The 18,355-nt window shown below is 27.0% G+C and overlaps 2 protein-coding genes across 2 annotated transcripts; one reads left to right on the top strand and one right to left on the bottom strand.

Annotated features, from left to right (window-relative positions):
* Positions 1–2,549: 2,549 nt before the first annotated feature.
* On the top strand, positions 2,550–11,910 carry LOC126910349 (E3 ubiquitin-protein ligase Ufd4). Its single transcript, XM_050692846.1, has 24 exons — positions 2,550–2,589; positions 2,635–2,792; positions 2,868–3,110; positions 3,168–3,299; positions 3,378–3,911; positions 4,255–4,434; positions 4,468–4,525; positions 4,635–4,811; positions 4,878–4,985; positions 5,333–5,496; positions 6,212–6,371; positions 6,447–6,613; positions 6,703–6,853; positions 6,938–7,255; positions 7,538–7,704; positions 7,771–7,923; positions 8,069–8,386; positions 8,795–8,925; positions 9,016–9,233; positions 9,936–10,149; positions 10,207–10,496; positions 10,569–10,839; positions 10,924–11,451; positions 11,530–11,910. The coding sequence occupies exons 1-24, from the start codon at positions 2,550–2,552 to the stop codon at positions 11,810–11,812; spliced, it is 5,163 nt and encodes a 1,720-aa protein (XP_050548803.1). The 3' UTR covers positions 11,813–11,910.
* Positions 11,911–12,881: 971 nt separating this feature from the next.
* LOC126894094 (histone H2A-like) lies at positions 12,882–13,685 on the bottom strand. Its single transcript, XM_050664786.1, has one exon. It carries the CDS (start codon positions 13,445–13,447, stop codon positions 13,067–13,069), a length of 381 nt encoding a protein of 126 aa, XP_050520743.1. The 5' UTR covers positions 13,448–13,685; the 3' UTR covers positions 12,882–13,066.
* Between the last annotated feature and the right edge of the window lie 4,670 nt (positions 13,686–18,355).

Below are 18,355 nucleotides of genomic sequence, written 5' to 3'. Positions count from 1 at the left end.
TGTCTGTTACCACTTTTTCTCAGCTCTCACCGAACGGATTTCTTTCAACGATACGTCAAAAGATCACAAATTGTATCTAGTTGAAGATATTACCCTCAAAAATTGAAAAAAATTCCTTCGTTCCCCGTAAATGGGGAAAACCTCCAAAAAAATTACAAATTTAAAAATTGCTAATGTTCAAAAATTTTTCAATTTTTTTTACTTAAAATTGCTATAACTTTTTTAAAAATAACCGAATTAATATAATTTTTTTTTATAAAGATGCATGATATCATTACTTTTCATTTGGTATATTTTTTTTTTATATGTGACCCTTTACTTGCCCACAGGGAGGGATTTAAAATGACAACTTTTTCACAAAAAATTATTTTTTTCAACTTGATTTTTGAAAATGTTCCGGAAGGTCTGACACTTTTATATATATCTTAAATTAAAGCTAATGTAATATACTTTAATTTGAAAAAAAAAAATTTGACCTCTGGACTTGTCTTCATGGTGAAAACGGCTACCGAATGCTATTTTTGTGTGAAAATTTTCGATTTTATAATTTACATTTTTTACTTTAAAGTGCTATAACTTTTTAAAAAATGTATGGATCAATACAATTTTTTCATGAGAAGTAGTATTTATATACATCTTTCATTGGATATACTTTTTTTTTAAATCAGACTATTTCCCTATATATGGGGGGGCTTCAAATATAAAAAATGCATATAGAAAGTAGAACTTTTTCAACTTAACTTTTGAAAGTGTTCCGGAAGGTCTGACACTTTTATATATATCTTAAATTAAAGCTAATGTAATATACTTTATCATGAAAAAAGAAAATTTCGGACTTTATTTTATCTTCACAGTGAAAATGGCTACCAAATGCTATTTTTGTATGAAAATTTTCGATTTTGTATTTTACATTTTTAACTTTATTATGCTATGACATATTGAAAAGTGTATAGATCAACATTATTTTTTTATGAGAAATATTATTTTTTAATAAACCCTTTTTCATTCGACATACTTTACCTTAATTAGGATATTAATAATGAACTAGCAGATCATGTAGCTTTTGGAATAATCCACCAATTTTTTTTAAATTAAACACAATCTAAAGATTTGCATCGAAGCGTTTATTTTTGATAGTGATTTTAATCACTGTCAGATATCATTNTTTTTTTTTTATAGTGATTTTAATCACTGTCAGATATCATTATACTTGATCCATGTATGCCACGACACCACTGTGCCACGACCCCCCTGTGCTGGGTTTTTTTATTTTATTTTTATGCCACTGGCACAACTATTCAGCTCTTGAGCTACCCCTAAGAAAAAAATTACTTAACCTATCCCGGGGCGGATGATTAGCCTCTTGCTGAATAAAGGAATGTCTAATCCAATTATTGATCACTCTATAAATAAACGGAACCACCTGTTGAACCCAAGACTGTGCACATCAGGTACTGCTGAGTTACTGACTTGGACACATAGTCCCTATATTTTAATATTAAGTATAAAAATATCAGTTTTGAGTAATCCTTTTAAAAATATTTCCAAACTATTTAATTATACAAAAACTGTATCATTCATTCTTCTATTCCACTCTTCCTGCACAGTGATGATACTGTCATTGTGTAAAAATGTTTAGGCAGATGACCATATTGTGTCAGTAATCTTGTTAAAGTGCTTATTTGATACCTAGTCATATTAGTATATATTAGTTATATATAGTCATATTATTATTACCTTACTAGTGTAATTTTATTAAACCTTGCTAGTGATTCTAAAGTTTTCATACATTCAAGGACTACCTTGAAGTCACCTCGTTATTATTAAGTGCTTTCAGAGCCACTTAACTTTGTTTAGGATATTTATGTTCTTTTTCTTGAATATTAGCATGTTATAGGCCCCTACTAGTATTGCCATTACCTCTGCTTGTAACTCAGAGGGTGTTGTGCCTATTGACATGCTGATATTTATGCGAGGTTTTAATCCCCAAATACCAGAATCTACCTTTCATGATTTCTTGGAACTATCTATATAAATTACAAACCCTGCTTTCCTAGTCAAGTGGTTTTTAAACCTTTCCTTATGTGTTAAGATACAACTTTGTAGAAGTTTTGAAAACGGGTTTAATACTATCTGAGGAATTTTCCCAGTATACTCTGGTCTATCTTTTTTAGTATTTTACCATGTTCTACGGTGTTGCTATTCATACCTAATTTGTATGGCTCCAGATCTTTCCTAGAGTTCTGCTGCATGTCCACAATGAAGCCGTNATTTGTATGGCTCCAGATCTTTCCTAGAGTTCTGCTGCGTGTCCACAATGAAGCCGTAACCTTTTTAACTCTTGTCTCGGTGATTTCCATTTCCAAAAATAGCTTATTAAAACATATTTAATACATAAAATGTTTTTAAAATTTTAGTGTTTTTTAATTTTCTAAATTTATTTCTAAAATCTATAGATTATATACACGTAATATTTTAACTCTTACTACTATTAAAATTGTTCATCTAAGGAAAAACCAGCTCTATCTACTAATTATATTTTATTGATCATGTATATACAATTAGGATTCTATTTTCAAGTTTTTCAAAGTCCATAGCTACAATAATTTATATTATACTTTGAGTAGTTTTTAGTATTAAATAAATTATTACTTACAATAACATTTCAGATACGAAAACAAGCTCAAGAAATATATGATAAATTCTTCAAAGCAGCTCAAGCTCAACCAAGAGGTGTTGTTGCTAAGCTCAGGAAAATTGTTTCTTCAATTGAATATTGTTTAAATAATCAAGTATAAAATTTACATGAGAAAATTTCTCATAAATGATTATTATGTAACTTTGTTAAAATATGTTATTATTTCTAGACTACTGCTGATAAAGATCTTTTGAATAAAGAACACTGGACAATCACATTTTACAATGCAATATTAGATTTAAAACAGTTATTAATGGAGGATGAAGGTAGTGTTTCTGCTTATGAAATATATAGTAGCGGGCTTGTAGAAGTTTTATTACAACTTCTTTCACAAAATAACCAACATAACACTGATGTTATGATTAAAGATTTGCATAAATTAAGAATTGATATTTTTATCAAATGTTTTAAAGTAAGTATTTAATTAACAAATTTTTGTGGGTAAATGTTAATTTTTTTTTTAACATAGGAAAAAAAAAATGATAAAAGTAATGAAACTTGTGCTTCTGTTTTGGTTCAAAAATTAATATCAGTTTTAGAATCCATTGAACGTTTGCCAGTTTATTTATATGAATCACCTGGAGCATTCCATGGATTACAGGTAATATTAAAATCATCTTCTAAAAAATTAAATGGTTAATTTTATTCTTGATGTATTAATTTAATTCACATATTTCAGATTTTCTCAAGACGAGTTAGATTCCGTCTAGAAAAAGCTCTTAAAGAAACAACACTAGTAGATCGTTCTGGTAGAGGATTACGTATGGAACCTTTAACTACAGTACAACAACTTGAAAAACATTTATTAAAAATGGTTGCTAAACAGTGGTATGATCATGAACGCTCTACGTTTAATTATGTGAAAAAATTAAAAGATAAAAGTAATCTACCAATAAAGTTCAAACATTACTATGATTTTGATAAAAATGGAATTATATATTGGGTTGGAACTAATGGAAAAACATCAATTGATTGGGTAAATCCTGGGCAATATGGCCTTATGTTAGTTCAATCATCTGATGGACGCAATTTACCTTATGGACAAATTGAAGATATTCTTAGCCGAGATTCTGTTGCAATAAATTGTCATACAAATGATGATTCAAAAGCTTGGTTCTCAATAGATTTAGGATTATGGGTTATACCAACTGACTATACACTTAGACATGCTAGAGGGTATGGCCGATCAGCTCTGAGGAACTGGTTATTTCAGGTTATTTTACTTTTTTAGTTGTAATTTTTAACTTATTGACAGTTATTGTAAAACTCATCAAAAATTTTCAATTGTTAAATATTCAAATTCACCATTACATTGCTACTCATGATAATTTATACTTTGTTATAATATCAAATTTCCTATACCCATAAAGTATTTCAATTGGTTTCATCAATCCTAAAGTAGCAATACTAAAGTAATAACCATTTAACTTAGATGAATTTACAATTCTTTAGTAATAAATAATTAAATTTTAAGTANCCATTTAGCTTAGATGAATTTACAATTCTTTAGTAATAAATAATTAAATTTTAAGTAAATATTGTAATACAAAATACAGATGTCAAAAGATGGAACCAATTGGACAACATTATATACACATATGGATGATACAGCATTGAACGAACCTGGTAATACTGCTACATGGTCAATAGAAATAAATGATAAAGATGAAAATCAAGGTTGGCGATATATCAGAATTCAACAAAATGGGAAAAATGCTTCTGGGCAAACTCATTACCTTTNAAAAAATGCTTCTGGGCAAACTCATTACCTTTCATTGTCAGGATTTGAAATTTATGGAACTGTAACTGGTGTTTGTGAAGACCTAGGTATAAAATAAGTTAATTAAACAACTTTAAAAATAATAAAACTTATATTAAGTTAAATACATTAACAAAACTTTTCAAAAAACTGAAATTTATACTAATCATTTTTTAGGTAAAGCTGCTAAAGAAGCTGAAGCTAATCTAAAACGTCAACGGCGATTATTTAAAGCCCAAATGTGTAAACAAATGATATCGGGAGCTAGAGTTATGCGTGGTTTAGATTGGAAATGGAGAGATCAAGATGGTATCCCACCATGTGTTGGAACAGTTACAGGAGATTTACACAATGGTATAATACTTTTGTCAGTTAATTTCAAAGTTTTTAGTAGTAAATATAAGAAAATATTGGGGTTAGGTTGGATAGATGTAATATGGGATCATGGCGTAACAAATTCATACAGAATGGGTGCTGAAGGGAAATTTGATCTACGGCTAGTTGGTGAAACCCAAACTACATTAACCTGTATGTTCTAAATAATGACACATTGTTTAGTGTTCCCAAACCCAAGCCATCCAATGTTATCATTTATTATTATTACATTTCTATTCTTTGTTTTGAGCATGCTAGAGTTTAAATGTCTTTTAATTCTTTCCTGTAGATTACTTTAAAACACAATTTTTCCATCATTTAAAAAATAAATATTTGAAAATGCACTATAATTAGTTTTAAAACTGTTTATCTTTACTGAAGTTATATCAATTTATTACTTGCATGGTAATATTTTTATTCTTATTTATTTGCTTAAGTTTTATTTGTAAAAATTAACATGATTTTAGAAAATTAAGAATTTTTTTAAATATTTTATATAGCAAAATTTAAATGCAGTAGTCCTAACGCTACATTTTCTAACATTATGACAAGAATGTCAACATCAACTCCTAGTCTACCAGAAGCATCTAATGATAGTTTAAATACCAGTGTATCAGTAGCTAGCACAGACCAATCAGCATCAGCAGATAACTTGGCAGCCAAAGTACTAAATTATTAATATTATATTACTAATTATCTATTTATTAAATATAATATTTTTACCACAGAAGTAAAGGTCTCCATATCTATTTTTTATGAAATCCAAATTGCCTACGTCCTTATTTTATAAAATTCACTCTATGAGGTTAAAATTTTGTTTTTAACCTCTCCTTAAAAATAATTAAAATTGTGGTTGTTTTAAAAAATTTTATATTAATTTATAGTTTTAAAATTATACTTTTTAAAGCTTTACATAAAGCTTTGCAATAGTAGTAAGAACTTATTACAATAGTGTTACATAGAAAATAATAATCAACTAAATAACAATATACAGGTAATTGTTGAATTTTTTTTTTAATTCAATCAAAACTAATATACATTATTTTTTTTAACAAAGTAGACTATTTATCAATATACTCAAAATACTTGGAAAACAATCTGTATATTTACTTTTTGTACTATTTACTTTGTATTGGATATTATATCCAGTTATTGTAAATTTTTATTTACAATAATTGGATCAGTAATAGGGTTATATAAAATAGAACCATATCCATTTAATTCAATAGGAATAAAAAAAAAAAAAAAATTTCTCTCTTTTTTTTAATAGTAAACTTGATATGAAGTGCTGATTTATAATTAACACAATGTATTGTTTAATTGTCAAACTTTCTTTTCTTTTTTATATAGCTATTATATCTATATTATTTTTATTCTAGCAAACTGCTCAACATTTAACTGATAGTATAATGTCTGTTATGAGACTAGATTCATCTGTTGCACAGGCTTCAACCAATCAATTAGATAATTCACTTCGTATAGTTGTACACCCAACACCATCAGTTGATCTTGCTACAATTGTTGAGTCAACAGCAAATGGTAAAATAAATTGTATTAAAAAATCCATTTATTTAATTAATAAATGTGATGTATTCTATAACTTTTTACTTAAAGATGAAACTCTACAAAATATTGAAAACAATAAAAAGAACAGTAACTGTTATGAAGAAGAATTTTTGCCAGCTCTTGGTAAAGTCAAACCAGCTTATCGTCGTAGTTCTGTTACTAGCCTTGTTCACACACTCCAATCAATTCAGATTGACAATCCATCAAATAACAAAGTAATTATTTTTAAACTTAGCTAAAAAATATTTTTTTATATTTCTAATAATTGTCTTTAAATTGTATAATATTATTTCTTATTTACCAGCCAAGTCCAGTAGATAAACCCATTATTATTATGCATCACAATGGCCAAGATACCTCAAATGCTCAAATTCAAGATTTGTCATCTGACACTTTAATTAATAATGCTAATAATTCTGCTTTTAATACAGAGTTATGCAATCAAAATAATTTAGGTAATTTAAATTATATTTATTTTAGGTTTTATGTTAATATTTTTACAATTACTTTTAATTAATAATTTACTATATTTTTAAAAGATATAGAAAAAGAAAACAAAAAAGAAGAGAATCGAAACAATGCATCAAATCATATGAGTGTTAGTGTACCAAATTTAACATCAAATGGTGTACCCAGATCTCAAAATGATATACCTATGCAAAAACCCCTTGCTGAGGCTTATGCACCATATCAAAAACATCGTAACAACAATCATAATAATCAAAATCAAATAACCAATCATATATCTCAAAGAGTTCCAACTTCAGTATCTAGTCTTGTTCGTTTAGCTCTCTCTACAAACTNTCCAACTTCAGTATCTAGTCTTGTTCGTTTAGCTCTCTCTACAAACTTTCCAGGTATACATGTTTGTTGTTTAACATATGAAATTATAAGTAGAATTTTTGATATCCCAATTTTTTTCTATTATTATTTAAGTAAATTGTAAAATTGTATGTATAAAATTAATTTAAATTGATTTAAAAGAAACCGTGTTAACCCTATTAGACAAGTTTCAATGCAGTGAAACGTATAAATAGACTCTTTCATTCTGTAACATTCAATTTTGGATAGGTTTTACCATTAAATGAATCTAAAACATCTATTTTTACTTTAATTCAAATTTGAAATCATTATTTTAGGAGGTTTGCTTCAAACAGCACAAAGTTATCCTAGTCTTTCCGCTAGTAATTCCACAAATAACTCTTGCTCTATTACAACAATTGCAAACAGAACATTTTGTGTTGGTGAAGCTCTTACTATGAGTCTAGCTTCTACATCCAGTGATAGTGAACAAGTCAGTTTAGAAGTCAGTGTCAAAAAAAGATAAAATAAGTTTCATCTTATGCTATGGTTAACTTATTTTTTCTTGTAGGATTTTTTGGATAGTGTTCGAGCTCCTGCTTTGTTTGCTGAACTAGAAGATGATGAAGAAATTGTAGAAGATGATGATATGCCTGATGATGATGAAAATGAAGATGAACAAGAATATGAGGAAGTTATGGTTTCTAGAAACTTATTAGCTATGGTAAGAACTAGATAATATAGAAAAAATTATATACTCAATAATCATTTTTTTTTATTATCTAAAGTTTTGACAGCTAAGCCATTAGCAGATATTATTTGTAAATAAATTAAAAAATAAAATAATAAATTTTTAATTTTTAATTTAGGAAGAAGAAGCTTATGAAGCTCAACATGCTGCTATTGCTAGTATTGTTGGTGCTGATAGATGTGGTAATCCATACAAGAGAAGATCATGGGATGATGACTATGTATTAAGAAGAGAATTTACAGCTCTCATACCAGCATTTGATCCTCGCCCAGGCCGCACTAATGTTAACCAAACTTCAGATTTAGAAATTTTAGCACCTCCAGAAAATGAAGATGATGAAAACCCTGATGATTTAACTAAAGATAAAAGTGATTCCTCAAGTCCCTCTACATTACCAAGACTAAAACTAACATTAAAAGGACCTAATTTGCCTGGGGTTTGTCGTAAATTTGTTTATTATTTTTAAAATATATTTTTTTTTTTGTAATGTAAAATTTATTTTATCTTTCTATGAAATTTTAGGGGTATGGTGTGACGTACAGTAAATACTAATTGTTTATAAATTCTAGTATTAATCAGCGTCTTCCACTGTAAGCTCATAGATGAGTGACCATACATATGTGTTAACAGTGGTAAAAGCACCATATCCGCAATATAAAATGCATTGTACTTAAATTTTTGTGTAGTAAACCAGTTATGACAAAGCTATGATTTAAAAAAAAAATATGAAATTTTATCATTTCATATAGTCATTTTTTAAAAGCTTTTTTTATTTGAACACCCAATTTGTATGCTTTGACATTTTTTTTTTTTAAATATTTATAAATATGTTTGTTATTCATAGGTTAAAGATGTAGAAGTAGAGTTGAAGGATCCTAATTGGACCATCTTCCATGCTGTTCAAAAATTAGCTCAATTAGCTGATCTTGGAAGCCGTCAAGAAAGATCTAGGCGTATTTGGGAACCTACTTATACGTGAGTGTGAAATAATAATTATGAACATAAAAAACTTATTTAATAACTTATAATTTAAATTATTAAAAAATTATGTATTTATTTATATAGAATTATTTATGAAGAACTAACTACTGAAACACTAGAACAGAGATCAAATCTTGATAATCAGTGGGATTCTGACTTACCAATATTTTCTACACGTACTCAATTAAGCAACACTGGTTGTACAGTTGATCATGTTTTACAATTATTACGGCAACTCCATAATCTTTCCATTAATCCGAAGATCTCTTTATTGAAACCCTATAATAATGAAATTTTTGTAGGCAAGTTAAAATTATTCCTAATACTTGAATGATTTATTTTCCATGGACTACTCAATTAATCAAAAAATAAAAATAATTTTGAAAATTTTTTTTTTTTTTGGTACATGTTTTTCTTGATCTATCAATCATAAATTATTTTTTATCTTCATCCCTTATACTTTGTATTACCTTGGATAGCAAATTTGTTTTCAAATAGAAATATAATTAACTAGCTTAATTAATAGATAATAATCTAATGAAAAAAATGACTGGTCAATAACAACTTTTAGATCAGTGTTTTAGATGTTATTGATATTTTTATACCTGGACAGTAAAAGATGTACAGACGGAAAATAACTAATGATAATAATAACAACACCCATGTTTCACCTCCAGCCATTACTATAAAATGTTGATATCTTCCAAAATACTGGTCTAAAAATTGTTATAGCTTAGTTATTTCCTTAATTAGGTTATTATCTATTAAATGAGCTTGTTAGTTATGTATGTTTCTGTTTAAAAAAATAAAGTCTACACTCTTTTAAAGTATAAGGGATGAAGATGAAAAATAATTTATAAGTAATAAATCAAGAAAAACATATACTTAAAAGAAACCAAAAAAAAAAAATTCTTATTATTTTTATTTTTTTATTAATTGAGCAGTTTATTAAATATGAATCACTTTGTATACCTTATAATACTTATAATATATTTGGGTTACAGAATATACAAAAGATAATGGAGAATTAATTAATGGTGAAATATTTAATAGTAAGAAAATGACTAATAAGCTCGTTCAACAAATTCAAGATCCTTTAGTATTAAGTTCTGGTGCACTTCCATCTTGGTGTGAACATTTGAATCTTTCCTATTCATTTTTATTTCCATTTGAAACTCGACATCTGTACTTTAATTGTACAGCTTTTGGGCCATCTAGGTAAATTGATTTAAATTTATGCTTACCTGATAAAACTCATATTATATATTTTTTCAGATCCATAGTTTGGTTACAATCTCAACGTGAAAATGTAGAGCGTCATCGGACAAGCTCTAGTTTACCACTTAGAAGAGAAGAGGAATATAGAGTAGGTCGTTTAAAACATGATCGTGTTCGTATCCCTCGGGGTGATAATATATTAGCTTGGAGTAGGCAACTTATGCGAGCTCATATTGATCGACAGACAGTTTTGGAAGTTGAGTTTATAGGGGAGGAAGGTACAGGTTTAGGTCCAACACTAGAGTTTTACTCACTTATTGCTGCAGAATTTCAACGCAAAGATCTTTGTAAGTCGAAATTTACAAAGCACGTCTATAAAACTTTAAAAATGCATAATTATTGATTGATCATTTATTTAGGTATGTGGGTGTGTAATGATGATCTTCTTGAAAATACTAAACAGTGCAGTTGGCTTGAAGAAGGAACAAAACCACCTGGTTACTATGTTAGGAGGCCTGCTGGTTTATATCCTGCACCATTGCCACAAGATTCACCTTGTTGTGACAGAGCTGTTAAACATTTTTGGTTCCTAGGCATGTTCTTGGCTAAAGTTCTTCAAGATAATCGTTTGATTGATCTTCCTTTATCTGTGCCCTTTTTAAAATTATTAACAAAAGCTAAAGATAATGAGTAAGTTTATGAAAAAATATATTTATTACTTTATCAAAAGAATTTTAAAAATTGAAAAAATATCTAATTAAGTAAATTTTTAAGGTTTTGCAGAATTCTTAATGATTCTGATTTGTTTGATATTGATGAAGAACAAGCAACATTTATTAGAAATTTAAAAGATTTAATTTCATTAAAAGAAAAAATTATGCAAGATCAATCACTGAGTAGTGAAGAGAAACAAGAGCAAATTCAAAGACTACAATTTCAGTGTGGTAATACTGGAAAAGTTAATTTAGAAAATTTAAGTTTGAGCATGATCTACCTTCCATCGTCATACTGCTTCCCTTTTACTCATATAAATTTAGTTGATGAAGGTTTCAATAAGGATGTCACCATGGATAATGTAGAGCAATATGTTAGTTTAATGACTGACTTTATTTTGGAAAAAGGAATAAAAAGACAAATGGATGCATTAAAAGCTGGTTTTTGTCGTGTTTTTTCTATTGAAAAATTAAATGCTTTCACACCTTTAGAATTAAGACGAATGTTGTGTGGACAACAAGAACCAGAATGGACTAGAGAAGATTTATTGAACTACACTGAACCTAAACTAGGATATAACAGAGAAAGGTAACTTTTTTTCATTATTTATTAAAATATTAATTAATACAATTATTTATTTAATTATGTTTGTTTTATTTTTCTTAGCCCTGGATTCTTGAGATTAGTAAATGTGTTAGAGCAAATGAATGCTGAAGAAAGGAAATCGTTTCTACAATTTACCACTGGTTGTTCATCCTTACCACCTGGTGGTTTGGCAAACCTTTATCCTAGACTTACAGTTGTCCGTAAAGTTGATGCTGGTGCAGGAAGCTTTCCATCAGTAAATACATGTGTTCATTATTTAAAATTACCTGAGTATCCAGATGAACAGACCTTAAGAGAACGCCTTTTGGCAGCCACACTTGAGAAAGGCTTCCATCTTAATTAAAACTTATTTTTGTTAGTTATGTTAAATTCTAAGAAAATTTATATAATCCACTCATATAGTATATATATTCAAAATAATTATACAATTTTTATTTCAAATTATTCTTAAATAACTCAACAATTTTGTGGCTGCTATTTCTTTGTAATATAAGTTCATTGGTGTTCCATAAGTACCAGTATAATAATATTTTTTTGATTCTATTGTATAATTTATCTAATACTAACTGATATTGTGATGTTTAATTTTTATGGTTTCCTTTTTTATAGTTATAAGTGTTTTGTCATAATAGTAGATAAATATAGGTATATGGTTTTAAGAGAATTTATGGTTTAAGATTGATGACTCATCATGTTTCATAAAAGTTAGTTATACTAATTATTATTAAATCTATCAAAATATTAAATAGTAAATTAAAATATAAATTATATTTGTATTTATTTTATCTTCTATAATGTAATTCATGCACACAGCTTGAAAACATTTTTAAGTATTTCATCATCATACTATCACCAGCGAACAGTATATCAATACTTGAAAATTTTCAATTTATAATATTTCACGAGTAAACTTAGTGCATAAGATTTTTTTTTTACAGTACACAATCCCTTAAATATTTTAGATACTTATTAATTATATAATTATATTTTGTTTTTGAAAGATCCAAAGTAAACTTTAGGTATCTTTTAGCTATGTGCCTTACCCCTGTAAAATCCAAATAATTTGAGGTAAACTAATAAAAATTCCTAGTATTTTAGTTAATAAACTGTAATTTAATCTAATTGATTAAAACTAGTATTTGGAGATAAGTAATTCAAGTTAAAAAAGTATCATTACCAAGGTTTAAATAAAATATTTTCAGTTTAGTTGTACTTTAAACTAATCAATAATTTTATGAATTCTTTTAAAATAAGTTTTTTCATTCAAAACTTCTAAATTTTGTTACTTAAATACTATTTTACTGTATGATGTCTTATTTTAACTAGATTATTATTATTATTTGATAATAAATTTCCAAAGAAAAATCATTTGGGAGATGTTCAGAAATTAAAAAACAATTAATCACATTAAATTGTGTATCCAATAGAAAACTATATTATTAATGTCATATATGATATTGGTATATTCTTAACGATACGATCATTTTATCTATATAAAAACTACATCTCTAAAAGTAATCAAAATAATATAATAAATTAGAATTATAAAAATAAATATATATGTATAAATTACAAGTTTAACTAACGCAATGTGTCACTAGTCATCGCTGGTTTTCTTTTCGGTCTTTTTGGGAAGCAGAATGGCTTGAATGTTGGGCAGTACACCACCTTGGGCTATGGTGACGCCACTTAACAACGTGCTGAGCTCTTCGTCGTTACGTATGGCCAACTGTATGTGTCTGGGTATGATCCGAGACTTCTTGTTGTCCCGAGCAGCGTTACCGGCCAACTCGAGAATTTCGGCCGAAAGGTACTCTAAAACGGCCGCCAAATACACCGGTGCACCAGCGCCCACACGTTCAGCGTAGTTGCCTTTTTTCAATAATCGCAGGATACGGCCGACTGGAAACTGCAAGCCGGCACGCGACGATTTGGTCTTTGTTGCGCTTCCGGGTATTTTACCAGCCTTTCCGGACATCTTAGCAAATTGTACTCGTTAATTATTCTATTGGTAATTAATCACGCCACTCTTAACGAAACAAATAATGCTTAACTTTACCCAACGTTGGCTAACACCGATTGAATTAAGTTTGCAAACGCTCAATGTAAATTGGGTAGTTCCAGAACGTCAGTCAAGTACTTCAACACTGAAACGTCGACTAGGAATATTTATTTTAAAATAATTTTACCGAGAAGTCTCTTAAAACTTGTTTAGTGCGAAACACTGTGTTCATTATCAATGTTTTATCAAATCCTGGGAAACCATGAAATTCATAAATTAATAAATACGTTGTTTCCATAAATAACAATTATTAATAATACAAGCAAATGTTATTGTTAGATATTGTTATTGTTGATAGCTCAAAACGAATTTGAAAGTTATCGGTTGTAATAAAACCTAATTATATAGAGTAACTTTAATATTACTATTAAACTTAATGAGAATTATTTTATAATAAATATATAAGTTCTAATTGGTTGTTTAATAAGTAAATAAATTTAGAAAATTTCCAATGTTTATCAACTTCTTTTAAAACAAATAATGTTATTGATGTACATTTAATAAGTTTTAGGGAGGCTAGAATTATTTAAATCAATGAACCAGGAAAACAAATACAATAATGGTAAAAATAAAATTTCGATTTATGGGTATAATTCAAATTTCTGGAGGAGTTTATTTGTAAATAAACAATTTCCAATTAAATTGGTCATTATTACAAACATGAATAAAAATCTAATGCAATAAGTATTTTATTATTCTATTTTAGTCTTCTATGGATACTAATATTCGAATAAAAATATATCAAATGATATTCTTAATAATTATAAATAACATTATGGAGTTATAACTTTATATATATATAATATAGTAACTTTATTACAAAATTATAATTTTCATAAAAAAAATTGTTTAATAGAATTAAACCGTATGTGATGTTAATCAAAATAAACAAACTCATTTCGTAATTAAAAAAAAAGATAACATTCAGAATACTTTGTTATAAATGTGTATATTTGGTATTTAAATACTAATTATGACTATTTCCTTTGAAATTCAGTTCATTTTGCTTTGATGCGAAACTAAGTAGGTATTAAAGATATTAATTTTATTTTAAAGATTATTCATATTATTAAGTACATTTTATACCCTGATAGTTTTAAGTTGATTAATATATTTATTTATATATACATTTATTTAATTAAATGAATTATTAACAGTGACGTAGTCTAGATGACGTTCTGTTTTAATATCTGATATCTTCGGTACAGAAGATTCTTTTTTTGCATCCAAACAGTATTAATTTTTTCAACCTAAATCCATAACAAGTTTATTCAAATAAATGTATTTATCAATAATTAAAATACTGACGTGAATACAAAACTAAATCAAGGAAGGAGACCAATAGATGGACTATAGCCTCTTAAATGACCAATTATTACTATTATGGCCCAAAACATTATTTGATTTGATCGGCTCGATAGAGAAATAAGACATTGTATACATACTACTCTACGACATTCAACCAATTTGATCAGTTGATACGAGGTGATTAGGCGGTTAGATGGCACAACATTTGATAAGACATTTGTCAAACGATACCCCACTGCTAATAACACTTAAATATCTCGTTTATTAAATAAATTAGAATATGCATAAACGGAAGAACATAAATTATAAATAACATTATCATTCTTCTTAGAGATCGAGCTCATCAGTCAAGGAGCACCAAAAAGTCTTAGGGATGTCCAGGGACAGCTGCCCCAGGCAGCACCTTATTTATACACGTCCCTGCCCTCTCCTAACAAAACTCCTGGCTATAACACAGATCAGTAATACAATAATTTGATTAATTACACAGTTTTTTTAACTAAATTTATTATTTAAGAAATTTAAATAATGATAATATGTGAAAATTTAATCACTACCACGGTTAATAACTTGATTAGTAGATGTTTTCATAGTTTTTGACAACTTTGTCAAAAATGGAAGCCTTCTTTATGTATATTGATTTGGAGCTGATATCAATCTATTTATGCCATATAACATTAAAATATCTTATGAAATCTCTAATCCAATAAAAACAAATACAAATACAAAATAGATAAAAAAATAAATAAAAGAAAATTTCGGTAAATTTTTATTTGTTCAATATTTGAAGTTTCGCAGAATAGAAACTCGTTTCGGTTACTAAGTTAAAATTATTTTTTAATTCTTATATATACATGTATATTACGCAGCGTATTAAATAGTTATTGGCTAAAAAAAAATTTACGATGATCGTAAAATATCTTAGTCTATGAAATAATAAATAAAATTGTTGTAGCAACGTTATTAAGTGTTGGCTCAAATTTTACTCGAAAACTTAGTATATAAGATCAAGCAAACTAAAAATTCATTGGGACTTTTAATCTAACCAATGAACGAAGAACATAATATGTTCTTGGTTAGCTTATATTATAAGCTCTTGTAGAAACTCACCAGAAAGAAGTCTTAATCGTGTCAAAATCAAATCTTAAAATATTGACTTCAACGTGACATTTGCAAGTCGAATAGTGTTGTTGGAACAACCGTCAAATTTATTTGCGGCCTTATTAGACAAAATAATGAACATAGAGGAGATAAAGTTAATATAATTTCATATAACCAATATAAAGTTATAGTAGAAAAAACCCAGCACAGGGAGGTCGCATCACAGTGATGACGTGGTATAGTGTTCAAGTATAATGAAATCTGACAGTGATTAAAAGCACTATCATAAAAAACGCTTTGATGCAAATCTGTATAGTGTTTAATTAAAGAAAATTGATGAATTATTCCAAAAGCTACATGACCTCCTATTCCCTTATTTATATCCTGATTACAAGTTTTATGATTTATAAGTGTAATATATTTATAATTTATAAATATATAAAGAAAAATGGTTTTATTTAAAAAAAAAAGTATGTAGAATAAAAGAGGTTTATAAATAGCACTTAACATAAAAAAATTGTATTGACCCATATATTTTTCAAAAAGTTATAGCATTATAAAATTAAAAATATAAAAAAGAATTTTTTTACAAAAATTTTATTTTTTTATTAACTTTGATGTCTGTTTTCACCGTGAAAACAAGGTAAAGTCCGAATTTTTTTTTCCTATTATAAAGTATATTACATAAGCTTTAATTTAAGATATATATAAAAGTGTCAGAGTTTCCGGAACACTTTCAAAAGTTAATTTTTTGTGTAAAAAATGTCATTTTGAATCCCCCCTGTGGGCTGGTATTTATAAACAGATTTATAAAAAATATATACTAAATAATAGGTAAGTACATCATGTATCTAAAATATATATATATATATTGATTTGATCATTTTTTAAAAAGTTATGGTAGTTTTAAGTAAAAAAAATTGAAAAAATGTCAAAAATTAGCGGTTTTTAAATTTGTAATTTTTTTGAAGATTTCCCCTATTTACGGGGAACCAGGGAAATTTTTTCAATTTTTGAGGATAATGTCTTCGATTAGATACGATTTGTTATCTTTTGGCGAATCATTGAAAGAAATTGGTTCGGTGAGAGCTGAAAAAAAGTGGTAACAGACACAAAAAAAAAAAACACATCATAGTAAAACTAATACCTTATTAGCTTTGCATCGAAGCTAATATATCACATAGAACAAATTCCCTACACAGACTTTTATAATAATAATTTATCGCTTTAACAATAGTTATCAAGTAAATATAATCAGTCTATTAGTAAATAAAATATTCTAAGTTGTTTATTTTACTCAAGTTTATTATATTTGAAGTTACCTTAATATGTTCACTCATAGTTTCAGATAAATATTTTTAAAAAACCTTTTTACTTGGTAACAAACATTGAAACTAGTCGAAATATAAAGTTTGTACTTAAAATTTTTATTATTAACAGTATCGTTTTAATTTATCATCTTTACACATATAATGATAGCACAAAATGAACCAGGACATCTATCTAGAGCACATCATGGAGAGCAAAAAACTTGTGTGATAAGTAAGGATTATTATGCAAATGCATATTTTCCAATAACCGAATTACAAAAATTTTAAATATATGAAAAAAATTTCATAGCTGTTACATAAAATTTGCATTTTTAGTAATATAAATTTATATTTATTTTTAATGCGTTAACTTGTAAAATAAAAAGTTAAAAAAATTTTTTTGCATATTTTTAAATCTTGCATGCTTATTTATACGAATGTTTCCTAATATTTTTCTTATAAAATTCTAGAATTAATTTAATCTGGTAAAATGTACTGTAATAAAATGTGGACTATATATTTTGTATTTCTACAATATTTTCATGTTATTTATTAATCCAACTCAAGTTAATTCTATCAAGTTAAAATAATGTTTATGTTAGAGTTATCTAAAATAACCTCACAAAAAAGTCCTGGGTTTTCACAAAGATTTAATTTGTAAAGAGAACAAAAAAAAAAAATTGCCAATTTCACTTAGATTTATGAATTTTAATTCAAAAGAGTGTTTAGAATTATGTTGGGAACAGCTAAAGCTTATACTAGTTTAAAAAATATTCTTACACAGCCTCAATTACACGAAGAATATGATACTTGTATAATCCATACATTACAGTATCTTAATATCCTTTTATATGACAGTTTTCTCTTTAATTAAAAAAACTNATATCCTTTTATATGACAGTTTTCTCTTTAATTAAAAAAACTATAAATATATTTCATTTAATATTACCCAAAATTTAGGTTTATTAATTTTATAAAGAAAAAAATCAAATGATATAAAAAAATTATATTTATTTTCAATACATTTATATTTTATGGCTATTTGACATATGATTTTTTGCTAAATAGTATTTGGAAATCAATTAGGTCTTACTCTGTATGAGCC

The sequence above is a fragment of the Daktulosphaira vitifoliae genome, unplaced genomic scaffold (assembly GCF_025091365.1).
Source record: "Daktulosphaira vitifoliae isolate Bord-2020 unplaced genomic scaffold, ASM2509136v1 Scaffold_1, whole genome shotgun sequence".
NCBI lineage: Eukaryota > Metazoa > Arthropoda > Insecta > Hemiptera > Phylloxeridae > Daktulosphaira > Daktulosphaira vitifoliae.
Note: the sequence above shows the minus strand (reverse complement) of the source record. Positions and strands in the feature narration are given on the sequence as shown.